This window comes from Chaetura pelagica, unplaced genomic scaffold, assembly GCF_000747805.2.
Source record: "Chaetura pelagica isolate M959 unplaced genomic scaffold, ChaPel_1.0 scaffold630, whole genome shotgun sequence".
Classification (NCBI taxonomy): domain Eukaryota; kingdom Metazoa; phylum Chordata; class Aves; order Apodiformes; family Apodidae; genus Chaetura; species Chaetura pelagica.
In genome coordinates, this window is record NW_009951855.1 from 1,520,491 (window position 1) to 1,544,494 (window position 24,004).

Below are 24,004 nucleotides of genomic sequence, written 5' to 3' on the forward strand. Positions count from 1 at the left end.
GTTCTTAAGTAATCAATGATTGTTTCACAAAGTGAGAAATTTTCAAGTCAATGAGGGGTTTTTTGCTAAGAAAATAGAACGGAGAGTGCTTCAAAATTTCTCTTAACATGTTGGTTCCTTTTCTAGCTAATGGAAGTCTTGAATCTCAGTATCTTTATCTCTTATTTCTTGAACAATAACAGTACTACAATTTTTTTTTACAACAAAATAGCTTTCAAAATCAGTTCCTGGTAATTGTCTCAGTTACCCTAGCTTATTTCATAGTTAATGATTGATTTGCAATGATTGAGTCACAATAAACAGTACTTTTAAAGTTAGAATTAAAAATAAGATCTAACACACATGGGGTTTGCTTATGCATTGCTTCTGAATGTCTTGAGGGTTTAAGTGCTTTATATTAAAAAAAAAATCATTTACACTTAATCTGAATTATTTTTACCTTAAATTACTCAACACCCTTGAGCCTTACTCTTGATCTAGGTATTCCTGATCAAGAGCTATATTCATTTCCAATAGTTGCACACAAAGTGTTCTAGGCACATTGCTTAAGCAAGCACCAGCAGAGTTATGCTCAATTGTCAACGTCTGAATATAGATGTTTATATCCATATTTGTTAGTAATAATTATTTACCTTTACCCACGTCAATTTTAAAAATTTATCTACTGATACGAGCTGAAGAAAAAACCAGGCTCTGTACTTGTAATATCAGATTAGCTCTATAAGGTCATTAAATATGGATCAAGGTGATGGTAGATCAGATCTTCCAAGCATGAATGAGAAGAAACTGCCTCAGTGTAAGGATTGAAAAACAGAGGAAGAACAACAACTCACACACAGCAACCAATGGCAACTGTAGCCAAATTATTTTCCAGGTAAAACAGCTTACACAAATAACTACAAGATGCTTCCCCTACTATTCAAAGTCCTGTGACCCTTCAGAATCAGAGAAATTTAGATCTGAACCAAACAATCTGATTATTCTCATGGCTGGAAGGTGGGATATTTATAAAGTAAGACTTTCTGAAGCTTAGTTGTAATTTGTGAATACAGGCACTTAGAACCAAACCATTTCAATCGAAATTTCCTTCCATCAGTGGATGGTACTGCAGAGGTCTATCACTCCCTTTCCACATGTGTTCAGAAGTGCCTCTAATACTGTCAGCTGTAAGATAAAAACCAAGTGACTTGCTCAGAATCAAGATCTACCTGAACTAAAGAGTTCTTTTTGCCTTCCTCTTGGAACTCACTTTAACGAGGATGTTCAGAGTGTGTTCTGCCTGGTCCTTCCATCCTTGAGCAACTAAAAGATGTACCCTAATTGTCTCTGCTAAGACTGAATATCATGTTTCCCTTCTAAAAGCACCCTGGAGTGATGCCAGCACATTGCACTTCCATTGGTAAAAGCTCGTTTGAGAAGAAATGAATCCAGATTCACTGGAACACAGAAGACAGACAAGCCTCTACAGCTAGCAGGGTGACTCAACTTCAGTCCTTGCTCCAAGGCCATTTCATATATCATTAGCACTGCCAATAACACCCTTCTGTATTTTACAAGAAATAGCAAATGCTATTCATTTTCTGAAGCTTGCATGTACCTGTTTAGCAGAGAAGCATCAAAATTACAAAGTGGATAATGACTCAGGCTTGGATAAGGCACAGTCACTTTAATTTTAAACATCGTGGAAAATGGTGCCTCCCTACATAAGTATTACTCTCATTTTCTTAAGAACTGAATTTATTATGTCACTAGGAAAACACTAGCACATCAAAAGAATCCTATTGCTAATTCAAGTTTCAAATGTTCCTTTGGGAATATGAAATTAGCATTAATGCAGAACTTCTGTCAAGCTGTTAGAAAGCTAGTGAGTTTTCACTCCAGTAATTCTGGGAAATCTTGAGCTGCTATTTACCATTTTAGTAGCATTATGAGGACTAAAAATCTAGTGGCATACTGAGCTGTCACAGTGACAACACCACTGTTTTTGCAAATGGTAGGAGATTTGCACATTGTCTTAGCACAAATGCTCTACTTTCACATGAATACATATAAAGCTCACTGGACTCCAAAGGTCCAGGCCCTGAACTCATCTTGTGCTGCCTTTACTTTTTAAAATTAATTTCTCAAATGTCACTCAGTGTCCTGCAAGACTAACCCTAAAGGATTTAAATATCATATCCTGTCAGGTTCCAAATATCCTGAAATACCAGCACAGCCTGTTCAAAGAAACCAAGCAAGATCTAGAACAAGTACATCCTCTTCTACATCTCAGATGACTGTATTGGTAAAATTACATGAAAACGGAGAGTCTTGAATATTCTGAGTTATGAAGTTAAAAGTTTTGTAATGAGAACAGGATCATTCAAAGGGTTTTCCCTCATCAGAAAGCACTGTTGCATTTTTAATGCAAGTAATTTCCAACAGAAAACATTTAACAGAAAGCAGTCTGGGCAGTGCTCAGATTACAAGTGTCTGTATGTCATACTTGAGTTTTTGCATTACCGTAACACTACATTTTCTCATCTAATTAGATTTTTCCAAAACCTCTGGAAAATGAACTTTCCACATGCTCTGGATGTTTGTTTATTGAGTAAACATGGCATGCATGAACTAAACAATTTATTGTAGTAAAAGGAATTATGAAAGAGCAATACTACAGCCTAATGGACTACAGAAAGCATTCTGTAAAACCATCACATTCTTTTTAGCACAATACATGTCTTAAATGTATGAATGACCACAACTTTTATAGTTTTGATCTTTATATTTATCTCTCAAAAATAAAAAACAGCTCCTATGCTAATGAACAGGCTCTCCAGTCTTGTGACATTTGCAATTTAATCAAGTGCAAATTAATATTATGTTTTGCACTTTATTCTGAAGTTACATACTTATTCTCCCCTTTTAAGAGGCTATTTCTGAAAAATACCTTTCCCAGATTCTTACCTAACAGTGCTTTGATTTCACAGTTCTGACTTCACAGCATTCTCATTCATGAGCTGTTCAGTATGTTTCCCACCATACAAAGTGTCAGATGCCCCAGTCACTGGATAACTGATTTATTTTTTTTCCTAATAGATTATCTGATACTTCCAATGACTTCATCTGCAATTCTAAGAGGTTAGAGTTTACAGAATTTTTAAGTATCAGGACAATAACCCAGAAAATCAGGAACACGAGCAGACATTTGCAAAAGCTCTGCCTGTAACTGGGCCAGCAATAAGGAGAAACTCAGTGACAAAGCCAGAAACATATATCAGATCTCAAGTCACATACAGTCCCTTTCATCTATCATACCACCATTTTTCTTATCCCTCTTCATTCAATACACATTCTTCCAGTTTCTAGAGCAAATGTCACAGAAGTTCTGCCAAACAAAATATTGACTACATGACCCCAGTATAGAAAAACCAAGCACTGCCTACTTTTTACATTCAGAGTTTTGTCTTGTAGAAACACTGCATGTATTCTGTAATGACTAAGAAATTCGAAGTTCTACAGAAAACCAGGTTTTGTGCTTCATAATTTCTAACTACTTGGTTGTTCTCCTATAAAAGTACTCTAGTAATATAGAAAAAAAATTCTTAAAATACTTTAAAAAATGAAAAAAATCTCTGTTTTGAGTGGAATGTGAGTAGAGAAAACAAAAGGAGAAACAAGCGCGTAATTAAATATATATATATATGACTCTATCAAAGCCTTTTCTAGAATGAAAAAAATAACCTAAGAACCTAACTGAACATTCATTAAATAGTATGAAGATGCATTAGGGGAAGTTCACACCACTCTCCAAGCTGCAGTACAAGATTTTCCTCAGTTACCTTCAGCTATTTTTGCCTTTCCTCTGTTTTTATCCTTTTTCTTATAATTAAGAAATAGGACATGAAAAAACAGGTCCATCAAAAAAAAAATAAGCCATAGCCTGAACTCTTACAGCCCATGTGTTTTGTAACACATAATAAGAGTTTAAAACCATTCTTTATTTCAGTACAAAAATAAGAGTTTAAAACCATTCTTTATTTCAGTGCTATTTTATCATAACACTTAAGCTGGACAGACTTTCCTTCATTAAAGAGTCATAGAATTACTTGCTCATTAAAGAAACAAAAGGAGAGAAGAAAAAAAACAGCTATGCACCACAAAAAAAAAAAAAAACTACCTAAAAAAACCAAACACAAACTAGCAAAACAAACAAACAAACAAAAAAACAGCAGTTAGGCTTGATTTTTCAGTCCATTAAATCAGACAAGATTAACAGGTTCATATATAAGCACACTGATTTTTTACTTGCTTGGTCTGGCATAATGGCAGCTAAAATAGCTTTTGAAGGGTGTTTTCACTATAAAACAATATATTGCTTCCAGTTATCACCTATAGTGTTGGCAATTATGAAAAATCAATGACACTTCATTATTTTCACTCCTTCCCCAAGGTCAATCATTAACTCAGTTTCTTTTCAAGAGATTCCAAGCCAGTCCCTGAAAATCCCAAAGAGCTTTGTTCTTTACAGGTCTATTTCCTCCTTTTTTATCTTGCTGTTTTCCAGGTTAGGTGAGGCTGTCCCTCTGAGTGTGACAAGATCTAAAATCTTATGTCCTGCAGGAACTTGTTAGCAAAATAAAAATACAAAATGTCTCATACTTAATATTTTACACTGTTAATAACAGTTTGCAATTCTGTCAAAGTGAAACAATCCCATTACAAATTACTTTGCTTAGGTACCAGAATGCATAAATACATTCTTTTAACACCACTGATTTAATAGAGCTGAGAACATAATTAAAACTTTTAAAGATAGTTTCTTTTCCTACCAAGGTTTTGATAGATTGATCACAGAAGAAAGCACCAGAGAAAATATTTTCTTAAATATATTCCACAGTTGCAAGGCATTCTGAAAGAGAATCTGCAGTTTCAACATTCTGCATACATGTATTGTCTATCCTTCACAGCAAGTATCAATTTTTTAATTTGTTGTTATTTTACAACAAAAATCAGGATGCATAGTTTTTCAAAGCTTGAAGGGTAGAAGGAACAAATTAGACATTTAGACCTCTAAATAGATGCAAAAGGCAGAATTAGTGCAAAATGTGGACAGCTTCTCTTCAATTTTATTTCTGAACACAGGAGGTACCCTACAGAGAAAACTCTACATTCCTATATTCAAGAAACAAATAAAAAAACACCCTCTCTTATTTTTGCCATTTGTATAAATTTTACCATGTTGCTAAAGAAAAAAATCGTTTTGCACTTGTAAACAAACACAGAAAAGCACATGACAGAAGCACAGGTACTACAATTCAGAAGTATTAGATTGCTTTAGAATTATTAGATAGCCATCTTTATAGATTGCTTAAATCAGACCTTGACCTCATATTGCTGAAAAAATATATTTGTGTAAGATACATTTTAATAAACATTTGGCTGTCTCCATATTCCATGTTTATCTAGGTAGGTGTAACAGACAGACAAGGTTATTAGTGTGCTTTATACACCTGTATCAGAGCTATAACAGCTGCTACTTTTTCTGCACATGCCTCCCAGCTACACTCACAGTATAAAGGATGCAAGAAGAAGGCATGACATGACCTATTGCCATTCTTTCTGTGCTCTGAGTACAGGTGAGAGTGGAAGTAGTAAGAGGGGTGGGGGCAGGGGGGTGGAGTGGGTAGGGGTTGATACTGTTATTACTGAAGTAATTCCACTTTCAAAGTCAAGTGAAAAAAGGGATGGGAGACAAAGGACTTGAACATTTAGAACTAGAATATTCACTCAGATCAGCAAAAGGAGGGGAGGGTGTTCTTGTGGAAGAATTCTTGCAGCTCTTTCACAAATCTGTGAGTCCCTGCAACCTTAAGGTGCAGCAGTCTATTAAGAACTAGAAACACTCGTGCCTGCAAGTTTACAAAAAAATATTTTTATCTGGAAGGAATACAGTCAAATACATTTAGCTGTCACAATAGCAAGTGCAATTATTCAAATAATGGACAAAAGCTTTTTGAATTTGACATAACAAGATGTCTTTGCAAATTCCTTCACGCTCTTTTAATTATCTAAATTTTACTTTTCTTTAATAAATATTTCTCCAAAAAGCATCCTACTAAACATGAGAAGACAGATGTCAAACAGATCTCTCCTGCAGTGACAAGAAATCTGATTTAAGAGATTACTGAACATGGCCTCTACAGCCAGCTGAAACAGCTGTGGAAATCCAAAGGCCATGCCAATGCAGGAGATGCCAGCTGAACTGCTGCTTCAGTCACAATAACTGCAATGATAGGAATGCAGGTATTAGTTACGCTAACCACTGGCTCAGAAAACCATCCCTTAGAGATTTCTGACCAGCCACAGACTCAAGAAGTCTTTCATATCCTTGTTTGCAATTAATCCACAGATTAATAACCCTCACAACTGGCAAACTAAACATGAAGATAATTCTTTTGTTTATCTTCTCTGGAGAGTTTCTGCTAAGACTATCAGCATGTTTTAAATAACTGGTAAGCTTTCCACTAACATCACAACATGATGATGTACCTATGAATTCCAAGCACTGCTTACTAGCATTTAGAATTACACAGCCTACAGTTTCTCTTATTTACATATCTTATCACTGTCACACTGCACAATGATTCTACCAGGAACAGACTGTAGGAAATATTCTAATACATTTGCGTTAGTTAAAGCTCCACAATATGAAATTGAATCAAAGATTCCTCTGAAGCTCAACCACCATATCCATGCACAGGGAAAACCCAAGTTGTTATTGTTAATACAATAACATTGTATCAATAATCTGTTTCCAAAGTAATAAAAGGATTTTTAAATTAAAATGCATTTTCCATCAGACAAAACACACCCAGGTTTTCTTGAGACAGAAACCAGTATTTTTATTTTGCCAGAATGCAAACTGTTCTGGAAAAAATGGCTAACAAATTAAAGAACAAGTTTGCATGTGGCACCAGCATCCAACTGCATGTGTCAGCAACAAGAAACCCCTCCTGCTGATGGGTTGAGTGGGGTAAAAATTATTAAAGTAGCCCTGATTTGGAATCCTTCCAGAAGCTGTCTTATCATCCTGAAGTCCCCTGCTGAAGGGTTGAGTGGGGAAAAAATTATTAAAGTAGCCCTGATTTGGAATCCTTCCAGAAGCTGTCTTATCATCCTGAAGTCCACTATTGTTTTGATGAATTCTATCGTCTGAGTTGGTGCTAAAATGAACTTTTTTTTTTTAGATAAGAAAAAAACACAAGAGGATGTATGTTTATCTGTTTCCAATCTCTTGGTAAGATTTCCTTTATTTCTGTCCAATCATCCTGTGCATTAATGATGCAGATGGAATGCAAGCACTGCCAAGAACTCTGTAAACACTCACAATCCCGTTGAGAGGCTAAAGGGTAACATTATATTGATAATGATTTCTGAGATGTGTTATCAGCAGAAAAACCTTTGTTTGCCGGATGTACTCCTATGTGAAAACATGCCTTTTTCAAGTTGAGAGCTGAAAATTACTCTCTCCAAGCAAGTCAGGAATAACAGAGAACAAACTGATTCTTCTGACTCTGAAACATGCAGGTGTTCTGTCCATCAGTGACCTGAAATAGATGAACTTTTTTGTAGGCAATAACAATACATCTGCAATAAAAATCCTTCCTTCTTCCTGTGCTACAATGGTACACTTTGAAAAAAATAGATTCTACTTCCTTTGTGAGACAGGTCACCAAGAGAGCACTACAAGAAGTAAAAGTTGTTTGTGGCATATATGTGTAATTGCACTACAAAATTTTAAAAAATCTCCAGAACAACTTTGTTCACCATTATTTGTTCAAGCTACAAAAATTTCCACAGGTATCTTCTAAGTGAGGGAAAAAAATAAAGGTAAAGAATGAAAGCTACATTCCCTAGAATTATCGGTATGGTAGATACAGAAGGTACTGTATTTCTTCAACAAAATAGATGTTTAGTAGATGACAGCAAAGGCAACAACTGAGGAGGCAGTGTATTGGGTACTCTCATCTGACACTTCCACAATCACTTGTAAAAATGTAAATAAAGTTTAATTACTCATATTTATGACAGATAAATTCATCAGGAATGATATAGCATATGAGCTTTAAGATGTAGAAGAGTAGTATGTTTTCTCACTGAAACCATTGTTCTTTTGGATGGCAGGTCCTTCCTTATAATTTTGAAACAAGGAATGCTGGAGCCTCACACAAGCCTTGCACTGCAAGATGCAGTGGCTCTATTCTGTACTGCAGAAACTCAAGATCTTGCTAAAAACTTGCTAACAATTGAAATAACCAAAGGTGGTTCCCTAATATCCTGTCACAGTTTGCCTGTACACTTGACCAGCTCACAACCATATTTTACTATAAAAGATTATTGAATTATAAATATCAGAGATTTAATATTATTTTTTTCTTTCAAAAAGATGCAATTGCATCCCCAGTCATCTTTTCAATACTGCTGTAAACTGTTGTTTTATTACTTTGTTCACCACACACTTAAAAGAATGGGAAAAAAGTTTTGAGGCAATCCCTATTGCTCCTATTTAAGGTTCTATGTATAATGACATAAGGCACAAGGCATTATATACACACACAAAAGTTTGACACAGAATTCTAAAATAGTTTGTTTGCATTTTTTAATTTTATTTACTATCCTGGTTTTTAGATGAGGTCTAGTTTTTACCACATTATAAACTAGAGGCTCCCTGGGCTAAATACTAAGTCAAGCACTGAAAATTCTTGAGATGTGTTTAGAAATGTAATTTTTTTTCTTGATGTGTAGCAGTTTGGCAAAAAATTCTTGATGGCATGGCAATATTCAGATTCACCTGACTCTTTTCTCATCTCTGTTTCTTCCTTCAACCCAAATGGTCACCAGCTCCTCAACATGTTCTGTCTCGTTACAGGTTCTGTTTCTGAAATTCTTCTAATGTCTTGCATATATTCTATGCTATTGATTTCATGTTTAAAAGTCCTATGCATGTTGAGTAATTATACATTTTAAAACTAAAGAAATTACAAAGGCCCATTGTGTGATCTATGAGAGCCTTCCTTTGTACTTTTTAACATTTTTTTAATAGAAACAATGCATCTTTTTTGCTGTTTTAAATAGGTCCCAGCTATTTCTTTTCAAGGAACACAATGATTGAAGCACTATTTACTACACAAAGATAATGAAGGAACAATTAATGTCTCATGAAGATGAAAGATTAAGTTTTCAATAGAAGATTTCAATGTTTCAGTTCCTACCAGAGTTAACAATAAATTTGCGTTTTAAAAAACTTGTTGCATTTCTGTGAAAATGTATTTCCATCGACTTTAAAACTGAGGTAGTCCTCCTCTTAATCCTGTCATTGTAAAAGGAGGGACGCAAGGGAACAACCAGGGCACGGGATCCGTGACAACCAATCCTCATTCACGAGTGCCATCTAGTGACCAGAGCAGCCCCACAGCCTCGCACGGAGGCTGCCAACCCATGAAGTTACATCCCGGCTGATTTTTCCTCATTATTTAGGCGCTCTTCCTCACGGTTTTTTGATTTGGGTGTTTTTTATTTGTTTTTAGGAGAAAATATTACATTTGAGGCTGCATAATTACAAGCTTTCTGATCTCTAACAGTCTGCTCGCGTTGCAAATTGCAGCACCTTTTAGTCTGTAACAATTCATAGGACATTAGGTGATAAGCATCTACAACTTCCCATGCTCAATGAATTTTATATACCTGGAAGTCTCTATCTTGATAAACCTCACAGTGCATATTCATGAAAATATATATCCAGGAGTCTAACTTTTCAGAGGAAACAAAGCAAGGTGTATATAAATGCTAAGTGGTGTTTGGGAGTGGTGCTCCGTATTAAGGAAATACACAGCATTTATCATAATGAAGTATTCTATTAACTTTTTTCAGTTTCAGATAACAAATCCCATGTGTGGGGTTTGCTTTGTGATATAAGGAGCAGAGAAATTAGGTCTTTGATTAATATAGATCCTTATGCTATGCAATTTTATACTGTGTTCACTGGGACTATTCGTACAAGCATGTACACAGTTGTACTGAGGTTCAATGAGAAGACCTGTCACATTCCCATTGGAATTCAAAATGCCAACATAAGCACTATTCAGGAGATACTTTTTCACATCTTTGTTTGTAAACTATAAGACTAGATTCTGAACAAGAGTTTACACAAGCATCTTGAAAGAAAGGTATGATTGCAGAATCAGATGTTAACAGAAGTAAACCATTAAGTACTTGATAGTTAGCATGTTATATGACAGTAGAGTATAAACCAATTGTTAGGTACAAAAGGAAAGAACTTTGACAAAGTAAATCAAACAAAAAAATTCTCTACTCTTGGGCTATCATGTGGCTTTTTTGGTTTTGTCTTTTTTAATCTCCACTCCTAATCACACTAACACATGTAAACAGAATACGCTAGGTTTCTCCAAGCTTCCAGTTTTCATAGCACAGTTCCTCCAGGAAACCATAAAAAGGTTCATCCAACCCTTCTATCAATGTGGATAGTGCTACATAATCAAAATAGCTATAAAGTAATTCCTAATTGAATTTTAACATGTACTGCTCACATGACATTACCATCGATTATTTTTTCATTTAAAACAACAAAATTTACTAAAAGTTCTCCATTAGCAAGATCTATGAACTTACAACACTCAATCACACTTTGCAAGCATGGCAGAAACAAAGTTATCTTTTCTTTTTTGTTGGCATAAACATTATTCTATTTTGAAGTATGGCACTTCAGCTCCCCTGTGAGTGGGCTATCTTGAACTGGTGAAGAAGCATCAAGTGCTACACTTTAAAGACAGCCATAAACAAAACCACTGGAACCACAGTTTGACTTATTCTGCATATAACTACCACAGAAAATGTATTACTTCATTACCAAACAATTGTTTCTTGTCAAATGCAATACTGCAGAACAGACTGATTCTGATGGCTTATATACACAGTTGCAATTAATTAATTTCACTCGGAGAAACCAGAACTCAATCTTAAAATACCATCTGAACATTATCTGTAGCCACAAAAATTTGTGGCAAATAAGATCACACGTTAGCAACATCTTTTTCCCCCCCTAATATTTTCAGATAGCTAGTAGACAATATGCCATTTTGTATTCAGCATCTGAAAACCACAGTTTTAGTTAATAAAACTTGTAAAATTTCTGATTATAATGAAAAAGTAGAAAAATAATTAACTCACTGCAGAAACTGCTGAAAAGACATCACGTCTCCTTCTAAAGATCACATGGTTAAGAGAATATTTCTTCCAAACATTTATTTAGTTTAATTAATGAGTAAATTAATTTATTCAGTTAAATAGTGAGAAAAAAACCATAGCATTTAGCTTCAACTCATTGTTATAAATCTAAAACCTAAGAGCCACTTTTTTGTAAATATATTCAGAGAAATAAAAGATGTCAAGAGCCAAAGCCAATTAAAGCAGTGTGAAAAAAAGAAATATATATCTGTTAAGTTACATATTAACTGATGAAAATAATACATTTCAGAAATGCAGATTTTAAAGAGAAAAATGTGTGAAGCACATTCCCTTTAGTATGATGTCCCTTTACTAACTCCATTTGTAAAACTTTCACATTAAATGCTTGCTTGAAGTGAATTAGAAATCAGGTTGCCAGTGTCTAGGAAAGAATATGAAAGGTGTATTTAAAGAAATAAATTAAAATACACTGTACAAAAAGCAGAGCAATAAAGAATATACTAGATATGTCACTTACACCTCCTGAGTAGGAAACACTACAGCGTTTTTCACCACTCAAAAAAATCTGATAAATTGTTTCAATCTATAACAGAGTATTGCACATGCACTTCTCTTACAGTACTTAGGGAAGCATTTCTGATTCACACCTCTCTGGATCACGTATCATTTCTATTCATTTCCTTCAGCAAGAACTATGAAGTGTTATTAAAACATGAGCAGGAATTTTACTCAACTCTTTTGCATGAAAGTGGAAGCAACAGGCAAGGATCCAAACTCTATAGACCTTCAAAAGTAGTCCCCTGAGTTCATATAACTGCCTCTAATTAACACTGTCCTTAATCTTATAAGCAACAGTGATGTGAATATACAAAACTAGTAACTATTCTAAATATATTCGTTATACACAAATGGCTCTAAAAAGCCTTGGTGGGTTTGTTCAGTGTTTGAAGTTGTATGTTTCAGGGAGAAGAAAACAATCTGAAGAGCAACCAGAATAATTTTACATAAGAGACAGTAAGCAACAGGAGTAAAATAGAAAACAGTGGCCTATCAGAATATTAGATCTTCCCCTCAAGAGATTTGATGAGCTTGTGATACAACCAGAAGTTACTAAATGTTAAGGATGTACACTCTTGCCCACACTTAGAATTGAAATGATCCCCCTGAATTTTCAAAATACTGCCTGCTTTGCACTAGGCAGAACTGATTCTCTGATAAACTCTCTAGGTCTGTCTGGTTTGAAACACAGTGCTATTGTCATTCATATTAACAAGAAGATGAAGGTAGAGAAAATTAATTACATTATAGAGTAATGAAGTTATTGCCACAGAAATGAGCAGCAGCATTTTTACAGAACAGAAACTTTAAAAGATACTAGAGAGATGAGGGAAGGAAATAAAGTCTATGATAGAAACCAAAATTGATAATTTTTCTCTGTTTATTGGCTAGTCTTTAAAATGTTTACACATAGCCTGAAAGTTGTAAATGTGTGAATTGAACAAGCAGCTCTATAAAGACAGTATTTCTACATCTGGGGACAATAGAATTTTTACAGCAATTCAAGACAGTTCCCAAGTTACCTTCTAATGGATGCACTTTCCAGAAATGCTGGGAGGATCAACACTTATCACCTCCACTTCTATGCCTATTTAAAGGCATAGAAAACACAGCTTATTCATTAATCTCTTATTTTCCTCCCTTCCCAAAATAATTTCTGAAGTTGTTACATACCAGTTTAAAACTGACAGCTTTCTCATATTCTAGATTCCAAACTACTGGTAATGTTGTCATGGAGAGCAGTCCTGTCTTTAAAGGAACTGATTTCTAAATCAATAAAGCTTTCTAATCTTCCAAGTGGACTTATAAAAACCATTGCAACCAAGCATCCTGGCAAGAACATGACAGGGCATAACAGAAACTGAATAGATTAAATTGGAAGTAATAACTATTCTCTAGAGTATAATCAGGTTCTGTCTACATTCACGTGTCTGGAGTGACTGCCAACATTGCAAAGTGCTTCTGTATACTAAAGAGGTCACCTTAAACACACATATTACTATTGATATTTTGATAGAAAGTAGTAGTCTTAATAGCAACTGATTAGATTAATTTGAGCTGAGCCAGGAGAAACAGAAGCAAGGAGGGACTAATGAACCTAATAAAGGTTCAGACTAGAATGGTTGTTAATATATATAACTAACTTCAGGGAAGAAACGTTTAGTGTCGACAAAGCATTTCCTTAGTAAATTACTACTGGCTCCAGTGTAAGACATTTACAGTAAACACCAAAATTCTGCAAGGCATCTGTTCTACTCAGTGTAAGAAGGAACTTTGCTCCATTAATAACTTTAAAAACATGCAATAACTAATTCATGATGGCAGTTCAAATCCTGTCAGCAGCCTCCATTATTTGACCAAGCTGAGTTCAAAGATAGAGCAAGTTTTTTTAAAAATATCCTTGAAAGTTTAAAAGTATACATTAAATAATAATAAAGCTGTGTTGTTCTTCTTTCCACTAAATATAAAAAAGCTGTAGCTTTAAACCATGTGCAACAATATTCCAAGAATACATGCAAGATAGGAGTTAAGATATGTATATAAAATCCTATATGATCTCAGATTCTGTTTTAGTGAAATTGTATGATATAGAAAGGGCATATGTAATATACGTGTATATATAATAAAATACTTGCTGGAATTTTAACATTTGACTTTACTAGAGATTCAGTGGGACTTTGCCTAAGGCAAGTTTTTAATAGCAATAATAAAAAAATACTTAATGGTACTTAGGGTAAATAATGTGTGGTCACTATGTTTAAAAAAAGTAATACCAAACATCTGTGCTAGATTTCCACATGATAAAATCCTGGTATTACCTACAATTCTCCCAAAGTTATAAAGAAAAAAAAAGTTTCTTTAAAATTCTAGAAGAGACACATGATAACCAGTTTAAGAATTTTAAGGCAAGACACTTGTGTTTTTTGACAGAAATGTGTATTTAGTGATCTTTATGATATTTATGATATTTAATTTTGAAAGTTTAGAATGCAATGATTTGACATTATGGTTTCAAAACAGATTTTCAAGCATTAACATACTTACAGGGAAACTGCCAGGCCCAAGGATATTCTTTTCTTATGTGTGTTTGCAAAGATGACTTTCCGTACATTATTCCCTTATTAAAGCAAATGGTAAATCATTTTGTCTTGGACAATATCAATAAAATTCAGCTACCTTTTAATTCCTGTTTTATCATGTTAGCAAACTGTCTCATGCACAATGAAGACTACATGTAGTGACAGTAACTCAAACAAGCACTGCAGAGTATCAAGGACTTACCAAGTGACACATGAAGATCAAAAGTTGATCCACCTTGACTTCTAACAAATAGAGAAAACCATACAGAATATCTGATATTCCTCCAAAGCATACAAACAACTAACCCCAAAAAAATGAGCAAAAGACAAAATTTGAACATCAGAGGATTTTCTAAGAGCCCACTTGATCAAATCCAAAATCCTGAAAAAACAAGCAGGCATCTACTAAACATTAGATTCTAAGGGGTTCATAACCCTACACATCATACTTCCAAGCTCCCCACAACAAAGTTCAAACCTGCAGAAAAATAAATTTAAAAAAAACCCAAAATCCATAAATACCATGTGCAACAGGGAGAGCTGGAGACAGAAAAGCCTTCACTCAAAGGCTTGAATTATTGTAAAAATCAAAGTCCCAAAAATGGATTCACAAGTGATGTGGACAACTGGTGCAGGTGATGCTTGGGATCAAATTAAGGACCTCTAAAAGAATAATGAGACCATCACCGCAGTGTTTTCATGTGGCAACATTATGTAGTATATCTACCTAAAAAGTTGGGATTTTACACATGCGAATACATGAGAAATGCACATAGGCAGAAGAAGCCTTTGTTATATTGAAGGCAAAACATTTTAAAAACACTGATTTCAAACACAAGGGATATCAAATGAAATACAAAAGTAGCATGCACTCATAACTGTTTAGTTTATCACAGCAGGTGTTACTTTCCTCTTCAGTAGTTCTAGTCTTCATTTTCCAAACACTGACTTGTCAAAATACAAAGAAACTATGGAAAGCAACAATGTCAGAAACAATAAGGCCCAAATACGATTTATTTTCTTCCATAATTTCTCACACTTGCTTTCAAATTTCATGTAGTCCTGTAGTGTATTTACTAGAGGTGTAAAACAAATGCTTGGTATCTTTTTAATGAAAAGATGAGAGCAGCAACACTTAAACACTCTAAAGAACATTTCTAAAACTGAAGCAAATACTTTGACAATACCTTTAAAATAAATAAATGAGTTTTTCATTACCTCTCTAAGATGCATGTTTTCCTTCTCCTTCTGATCTAAAATAACTTCTAAATGATTAACCTGAGATTCAGCTTCAGCCATCCTTCGAGTTCTTTCATTTTCATCTTCCATTCCTTTAGATGGCAAACCTTTACTTTGCAACATTTCCAGAAGCTTTTTTATTGATTCATCTCTGGCATTTAGTGTTTGCTTTTGTGTTTCAATCCTGAGCTCCATTTCTTCTAGTGTTTTTCTCAACAGGAAGAGCTCTTTAGCTTGTCTATCATGTTCTGCTTGAAGTCTTCGGAAATTCTCCTCTGTGAGCTCAATGGTAAAATGCTCAGCCCCTCGGTTTCCACTTTCTTGCTGGAGAAGATGGTTTAGGTCTCTCTGGGTTCTAAGCTCATCTTGAAGCGCCTGGATTGTCATTTGCAGATGCTGCAATACAGAAGAAAAGGGGGGAAAAAAAGCCAATTTAGGATCTGCATGTTGGATTAGTCTTTGATGTTATGCTGTTACCAAAATTCATTAGAATCAATGATAATCAATATCTAATGACCTTTATAAAATAGGAAATGCATGTGACCATATTTGTGATGACATCTTTCAAGTGCTTCTGGAAAAAAAAAAAAAAAGACAACCACACATACAAAATAGTGTCAGCTACAGATAAATTAAATAGCAAAGAAAGACAAACCAACAAACCCAAACACGAGGCAGTCACACATCCATCAGTACAGTCAATATGTACCTGTAAAGCTGAAAGACTCAGTATTCCATGTTTTCTAAATTACTTCATAGACTAAAGGTAATTCTGCCCCTCATGGTGCTTAACAGTACTGTTGTTTATAAAGTCAATCAAGGCTCTAACTATAATTGAAGGGGGCTTTGGGAAGGGCTGAGTTGGGACTGTTTTGGTTTGGTTTTTTTTTTATTTTGGCAACTAAAGCTATGAACATGTTTAGTAAACAGGATTACTGCATCTCTGACCAGCAAAGAAACACAATAAGCATTAATGAATTTTGAAAAATAAATGGACTGTAAATATTGGACAAACCTTTGCTCTCCTGGCATCCAAAAACTGAACAGCATGGTAAATGAAAAAAAAATGAAGCAAAATCAACATAAATAAAGGTCAGATGTGAGCAAAGGATATTCAACAGAAAGAACTGAATTCAACAAAAAGTACCTTAAACAGAAAAAAATAATTCTATTGAGTTACACAGAAAAGCACCAACAACTTCACAGTACTCAAATATGTAAACCTAAACTGTTGACAGATAGATCAATAGATGTGACAAAGTAAAACATTCTAGAAATAATCAATCCCACACTGAATAATAGCATTCCTGTTTTATCTTACTGGTTTTTTACACTTTAACATTTTTCAAAACACAGTAACTTGTCATAGAATATCTGTACTATATCTGAGCCCAGAGGCCTTTTTCTGTTCAAGAAGTTCACATCTTTTGCAACACAAGTCAAAATCAAAAAGGATTTTGCCCATGTTAAGGGTGGAAATTAGATAATTTTTCTAAATTACTATGGCTTATTATGCAAGTTTCAGATTGTATTTTTATCTATTATTCTTATTTTTTTTTCCTCTCCTCACAGCCTACACAGCACACTGAATTTATAGAAAAAAGGTCTGAGTAGTCACACAGCCTGGGTGCAGGAAACAGGGCACCTAAATGCATGGCATCAGACTTTTTTTTGCATTTACAGGTATTCTGCAAATCCACATAATAAAAAACAACACAACTAACAACAAAAGAACAAAAACACACTACAAAAACACACCACCAAACAAACAACAGTTTCATTTGATACTACCTTCTTGTTTAGCACAACTACAAGCTGACAATTTGTAACAATAGTTTAAACTAAAGGCCATAACAGAGACCACCTTCACACTACATTACTTTCTTCAATATACAGCTATTGAGATGGAAAAGGCGAGGGAACAGTGAAAAATAACATTTCACTTTTTTAAAGTAAATTCTCAGAAAAAAAAAAGTGACAGATGTTTCAAAGAATACACTGGAAAGTCTCCATTCTCATCTGTGAGAACATTTTCTAGCTTAGTTGATGATGTTGCAAGCTACTTATAATTACACTCAGTAGTTTGTTTCAGTGGTGTGACTAGCAAGGGATTCTTAAAAAGTATTTAAGAATTCATAATTTCATCTTGAAGCTCAAGAAAGTGGTCGTTTTTCTGTTCAGGTTGTGTTGTTGTTACTGGCTGGGCTGGAGAGGGTGGGTGAGGTGACATTTCCAGTTGTTTTTTTTAACTTCCAACTTGGAATCATATAACTGATATATCTGATGCATTTTTACTTGTTTTTCCTGTTATGGAAGGAAGCTTTGGTTTGAGTTTAATTAAAAATTTTCAGATGAGTGGCAATAGGAAAATATATTTGTATCCATTTAAGCTATTCATAAATTTGCATCAAGCTTGACAAAAAGCACCTCAAAAACATAATTCAAGAAACGTTTTCTTCTATGTTTTTCAAAATAGAATTTCAGGGTTTTTTTAACTTTTTCATGCTATTTTTAATTTTAAATTGTCTTTCGTTTTGTATTGAGTTAGAACATTTTTAAGTTAAATGCTTTCTTTTGAGCAAAGAAAATTTTATTCAACATCATACAAATAAATTTCCCTTTTAATTAATTTTCAAGTTGGTGTCCACATGAGCTATCAGCTAGAGTTTCAGGCCCAGGATATTTATTTGAAGAATAAAGCTCATATTTATACATTCTTCAGAAGAATGACTGGCTGAAATAACATGCATATAAAATTTACTTTGCACAAGTACAGTAAGCCAAAGACCCTGCATTTCAAAATTACTTCACTACTAAGCAACAGCAATATTCAGCAACTATCAGTTGCTAGTCTAGAAACAGTCAAAACAAAGTAATTGTTTTCTCCAATCTGATTATCTAATATACATCCTCATAGTGATAAAGTATACACTATTTACTGCTCTAAGACTATTTTAAGACTCCAGCTAAGCAAAGGGAAACTAATTTCTACAATATTTAAAGCATTGTAAGACAAAAACAAAAGCAAACATAACATACCCGCTGCTAACATACAACCCTTCTGAATGCAAGCTGTAAAAGCCAAAATGGTTGGATCAACATAGAAACTATTAGAAATCAGAACTCAAACAGCAATTCCAGTTACGACAACCCAGCAACCTCCCTTTTCTATCCCACAGCAGCCTACAAACATGGTTCTTATATTTTCCCCAGAACTATGGTTGTCACTAAGCACAACAGTAGTTGTGGCTGCTTCTCAATAATGATGTTTAAACTAACAGCCTGGACTGTGGCAGACTACTGCTATTTTGACATAAGCGAATCCATTTTTGTATATGTTCAAGACTTAAAACTCTGTGAATATGACAGACCAGATTGAGACTTGTGCTGGCGTGATTTTTTGTATCCCTAGCTAGCTAAGCACAGGAAAGAACAGATGTTGCAAGGGTGGAAAGAAATTGTATAATTAATTGCAGTGGGGGAGGAATGTAGGAGTACTGTGAATTTCTGTCACGCTGCTGTCAGTACATAGAGAGAGAACTTTATAGGATTTTCAAAAAACAAGCAAGAGCAACCATATTTTTCATAATTTCTATTAAAAACAGACTCGTTGATCAGAAACATTTCTATGCCAATTTCTTGGTAGTAGATAAACAGTTTTCTCAGAACATTTTTATTCCTTCTCTACAGCCCAACTGCAAGAGGCAATCCATGGAATTGCACAGGAGGTTCATTATTCTGACTTAAGCACAGTGTAGGTTTCAAAATTTGCCCCCATAAACTGAAACAAAACTGTGAAAGAAAGACAAATTAATGGCCCTTCCCAGATTCCAATTTATGTTCTACACAATTAGTCTAATATGTGCCAACTGGCTATTCCCAAAGGTACTGCCTGCAGGCCACAGTGTGCCTTGGGCCAGACGTAGCATTCCAAAGCCTTAGATAGCCTCTGAAAAGCAGAGGACAAGGAAATGACAAGGAGACTCACTGGTTTTAAATTGTTACTCCACCTCCAGAAGTGCACAGCTTCTTGTACTTTGCACTGTCACCTTGGCATCAAAAGCAAAGAGCATGTTGAAGAATCCAGTCTATCAGCTTGTAAAAAATTGCCTGCTGCTAATGTGGAAGAAGTGAAAACCCTTAAGGTGAAAAAAATAAATTACAGCTGGGGATGTCTTGACTGGGAAAGCCAACCTGAAGAATTTGGTGGCAGAAAGTGGTTTTTTGTGCTATCATCAAGTGATGGATTTTGAAATATACATCCATTAATATATAATTTGCTAGTTGTTTCCTGTAATGTAGTGATAATCTAACATGCTAGTTCCTCAGATAGATCACTCAAACTTGGGCACTAAAGTTGCTGAAGGTTTCCAAGTACATTCTTTGATAATTTTTGCTCTAAATAATTCACTACAGCACTATGACTACAGGTTGTGACGGAAAGATCATCCAGTAGAATAAAAGCAACTATTTCTGTAGCCATGTCCAAGATTATTTGGGGTTTTGGTGCTCTATGCAAAAAGTGCTATAGCTTCTTTATTGGACTTGAGTGCTTATTCCCCACCTAATGCCTCAATTCTCCCTCTCACCTCCCCACTGTCTTTTTGTTGACTTCTAGCTCCCATCTTTCATTGCTCCATTCTTAGCTCCTGATTATCCTGTTTCTTTTCCACTCCAAACACAAGGACAAAACATCATTGTCTTCTGGGACCCTCTGTCCTGGTTTGAGCCAGGATGAAGCCAATTTTTCTTTTTACTGATTTTTTTTTTTCCTTCAGTAAGCTTTCTTTTAGCTAGCAACAGTGTGTTCTGCTAGGCTGATAAGACAGAGGAATGTTTTTCTAACTACTGAGGCTTCAAGGTTGCACCTGCACTCTGCCGGCTCAGACACTATGGGGAGATCTGTGACCCCCCCCCCCGTAGGAGGCTGAGTTAGATGGACAGCAAAATTGGCCAAAGATATTCCATTCCATATATCTACGTAAGCTCAAAGGAAGGTCAGAGATCACAGAAGACAACTTCCTTCCTTTTTCTTCTTCCCTTCTCTTCCATCCATGGCCGGCGTCCGGGGAGGACTCTGTTCATCCATCACGGTCGACCCTCAGGCTTGAGATCTCCTGACCCCCATCACTCTCTGCTCTCTCCAGCAGCAGCTCCGGGATTCCTCGGGACTCTTCCCAGTTCAGGGAAGTGCTGTGGGAGTTGCTGGGGTGGGGGGAGGCAAGAGGATTTTGCCCATACCTGAATATATCTGTATATAATTGTATATATCTTCTTGTATCATTCATTAGTGTTTTAATTAAAGCTGTGTAGGTTAGTCTTCAATCCAGCCAAGTCTCTCTCCTTTTCTCTCTCTCCTTCCCTACCTGGGTGGGGGGGTGGAGGGGATCGAGAGCATTGTTGTCAGACCTGAGTGAAACTGTGACACCCTCTTACCTGGCTTTGGAACAACTGAGAAACAAGGACCACTGCGATAACATTCTGTGTCCTCTCAATGCCAGAACTTTGAACTGGTGTGAGAACTAAAACACTTCAACAAAGTGAAAACAGGGACTGACAGCAAAACCCTGTGTGTTTAGAAGGAATAACCAGAGTCCAGGAAAGAGGACAGGTCTAGGCAACAGCAATCCCCACACTGCAGGGTGGGATGTGAGGTGAGGCTGAACTGTCTTACTTTACACCAGGCAGCTGGCAGTACAGGAATATGCAGGAGCACATTGGGATGTATTAGTGACAAAGACTTCCAAAAGAGCTGGAAATACAACTTAACTGAAGATTTCAGTGTACTCTTTTTTTTTCCTTTTATTAATGCACATAAAAGTGACAAAAGATTTTGCAAGTCATTTATGATCTGCTAAAGCCTTTGAAAAGGCATGGTATAATGCACTAATTTTTTCCAAATTTATTCTTCATACAACAGATGACTGTTTTAAGCAGTCTCTGCAGCTAACTCTTTGATGGAATAGGATACCTTAATAAGCAGCTTTCCATGATCACATTATCTCTTTGGTGCATGCATTGAAGGGAATCAAGTGTAATAAAATGCCCCATGTCTTGAGACATAAATATAGAATTTACAGGGCTGGATCAGTTGGACAAACATGCAAATCTTTACTTTCTTCTTTAAGAGAAAACCTGCAAGGGAATTGGAGATATTTTCTTCATGTCATAAATTTAGAAATGGATTATCCCCATGCCTTTGCTCACCTGTCTAATGTAATTTAAAATCCTGGCATCCAAACAACAACACTAAGGATCAGGTGACAAGAATATTGCTTGAATATGACAGGACTAATGGAAAGAGATGAAAGGAGAAGACAGATGTAATTTTGTGAGGAACCACAGGAGATTCAGATCACACACACAACGTATTTTCAGCACTAAAAATTCTGAAGGTGCAACAGATGCAAGACAACTTCTGCATAACACTTGGCTGGCAGCACCATGTATTTGAAAAAAGAGAATTCTTGTTTATTGTCTTAATTTTTCTTATGTTTTTTAATTGGGTGGCTTGTCAAATTCTATCAGGCATACCCTTAATACCATGCCTTGCAAGTCAAATAATATCATGTACATTTAAATCTATATTTCTTAATAAATAAATTATGCTTAATATGAACTATCAGACCTCATTGCTACTCAGTCAGCTTTCCTGGGTCATTTAACAAAAATATTTTCGCACAAAAAATTAAGTATTGCCTAAAACTTGATGTCATTATACAAAAATGGATCTCCATTTATTACTGAGAAGTAACTGCAGACTAAAATGTTTTAGTATTGCAAGTTCCACAGTACTTATGTGTCTAATTCTTAAGACACAATCTATACATATATTTCTTTCCCAATTCTGACTTGCTGTGGGCTGAGAGATATTTTCTCAAGTTCTAAGCACTACTACATTCTGAACATACTGGAATTTTGAATACTTCTGCAATAGCTCAGAACAGGGGCTGTTCTGAACCATTTCAAATGTACCCTCAAATAAAGAGCAGAAAGACCACTAGCGTTGCACTATGAATGAGAGTGTTTCTGCAAAAACAACACTTGAGTTTCTGTGAGCATTTCCAATACTAAATATTTTACTTTCTGAAATTCTAGTAAATCATACTGCAAATACAGGATAGCTGCCATGAAATGCTACCAACTGCACTGTATCAGTTTATTGCTTCTTACACTTTGAAAAGATAAGCAATAAAGAGATGGACTACTCCAGGAATCAGATATAATACCATATAAGAAGGGGATATGAAGACAGTCTTCCCTTATGTCTGTCTTATCAAACCAATAAGCAAAGCAGAGGTACAAACTGAACTTTCAATAAGGGCTACTGACTATTTCCCAATCTTCAAACATGCGAACACGTTCCTAAACTGTCTGAAAAATTATTAAAATATTACTTGTTACAGTCTAACCATAATTAGAAGTTTAAAATCTTCTTTATTCCATAAAATCAGTTACAAATTTACATTATCAATACAGAAATTCATTAATCAAATGTTGGGAGAGGACAGGGCTTTGTTTTGTATGTTTGGGTTTGTTCATTTTAATATATTCAAAGCTCCCCTCAAAATGAAATCACATACTATTTTTTCAATGGACCAGCAGCAGACTGAACACTGCCCTGTCAGATTCCAGCACAGCCCACTGATTTACTACAGTGCAATTTTCTTCCTTGAAAAAGCTCTAGAGACTTCTTTTTTTCTACAACTGTAGAATGCCATAGGATGCCACTCTTCAACGTTGTGTTGGGGCTTGAGAAGAAATTAGATTTTGCAATGACCACAGTGGGCCCAGAAATGAAAGACAAAAATCACATCCCGGGAATATCTTAAATAGCAAGATTGCATGTGAATTAAGATTTGCATTTGTCACAGGGAGCCAAGCTCTATTCATGCTTCTGTGGTCACAGGCAACTGAAATGCACCTGTCTGAAAACTTATAACCATATTCTTGTAACACAACCACTAGCAAAATCATAGGAATATGAGTTATTCACATGACTACTTCAAGTACAGCTTTTAGTAAGCCAGAAATAAAAAAAGCGATAAATCAAGCTCAAATTTAAACCTCTCCCTAGTATATTTTAAGCAGGTAAAATACATAAAAAAGCACTCTCCAACTTTTTTTTTTTCTCTACTAGGAATAGGACTGAGTTGATTAACCATAATATATAATAATTCTCCATTGAAACAAGCTGAAAAGGAGATTTAGATCTATGCATTTTGCTACAGTTAAGAAAAAAATCAATATAGATATTTCAGTAGCTCCAATCAAAAAGTGTTTAGTTAGATCCAACAGAGAAAAAATGATGCTTCACAAAGAAAGACTACCATCTCTAAAGACATTTCATCAAAAGTTACTGAAGAAATGTAGATCAGCAG

The 24,004-nt window shown here is 35.2% G+C and overlaps 1 protein-coding gene across 1 annotated transcript in view; it reads right to left on the reverse strand.

Annotated features, from left to right (window-relative positions):
• ERC2 (ELKS/RAB6-interacting/CAST family member 2) overlaps positions 1 to 24,004 on the reverse strand; it is a 306,680-nt gene that overhangs the window by 245,598 nt on the left and 37,078 nt on the right. Inside the window, exon 2 of the mRNA XM_009993503.1 lies at positions 15,603 to 16,019. Coding sequence (XP_009991805.1) covers positions 15,603 to 16,019 — 417 coding nt within the window. The remainder of the gene's footprint in view (positions 1 to 15,602; positions 16,020 to 24,004) is intronic.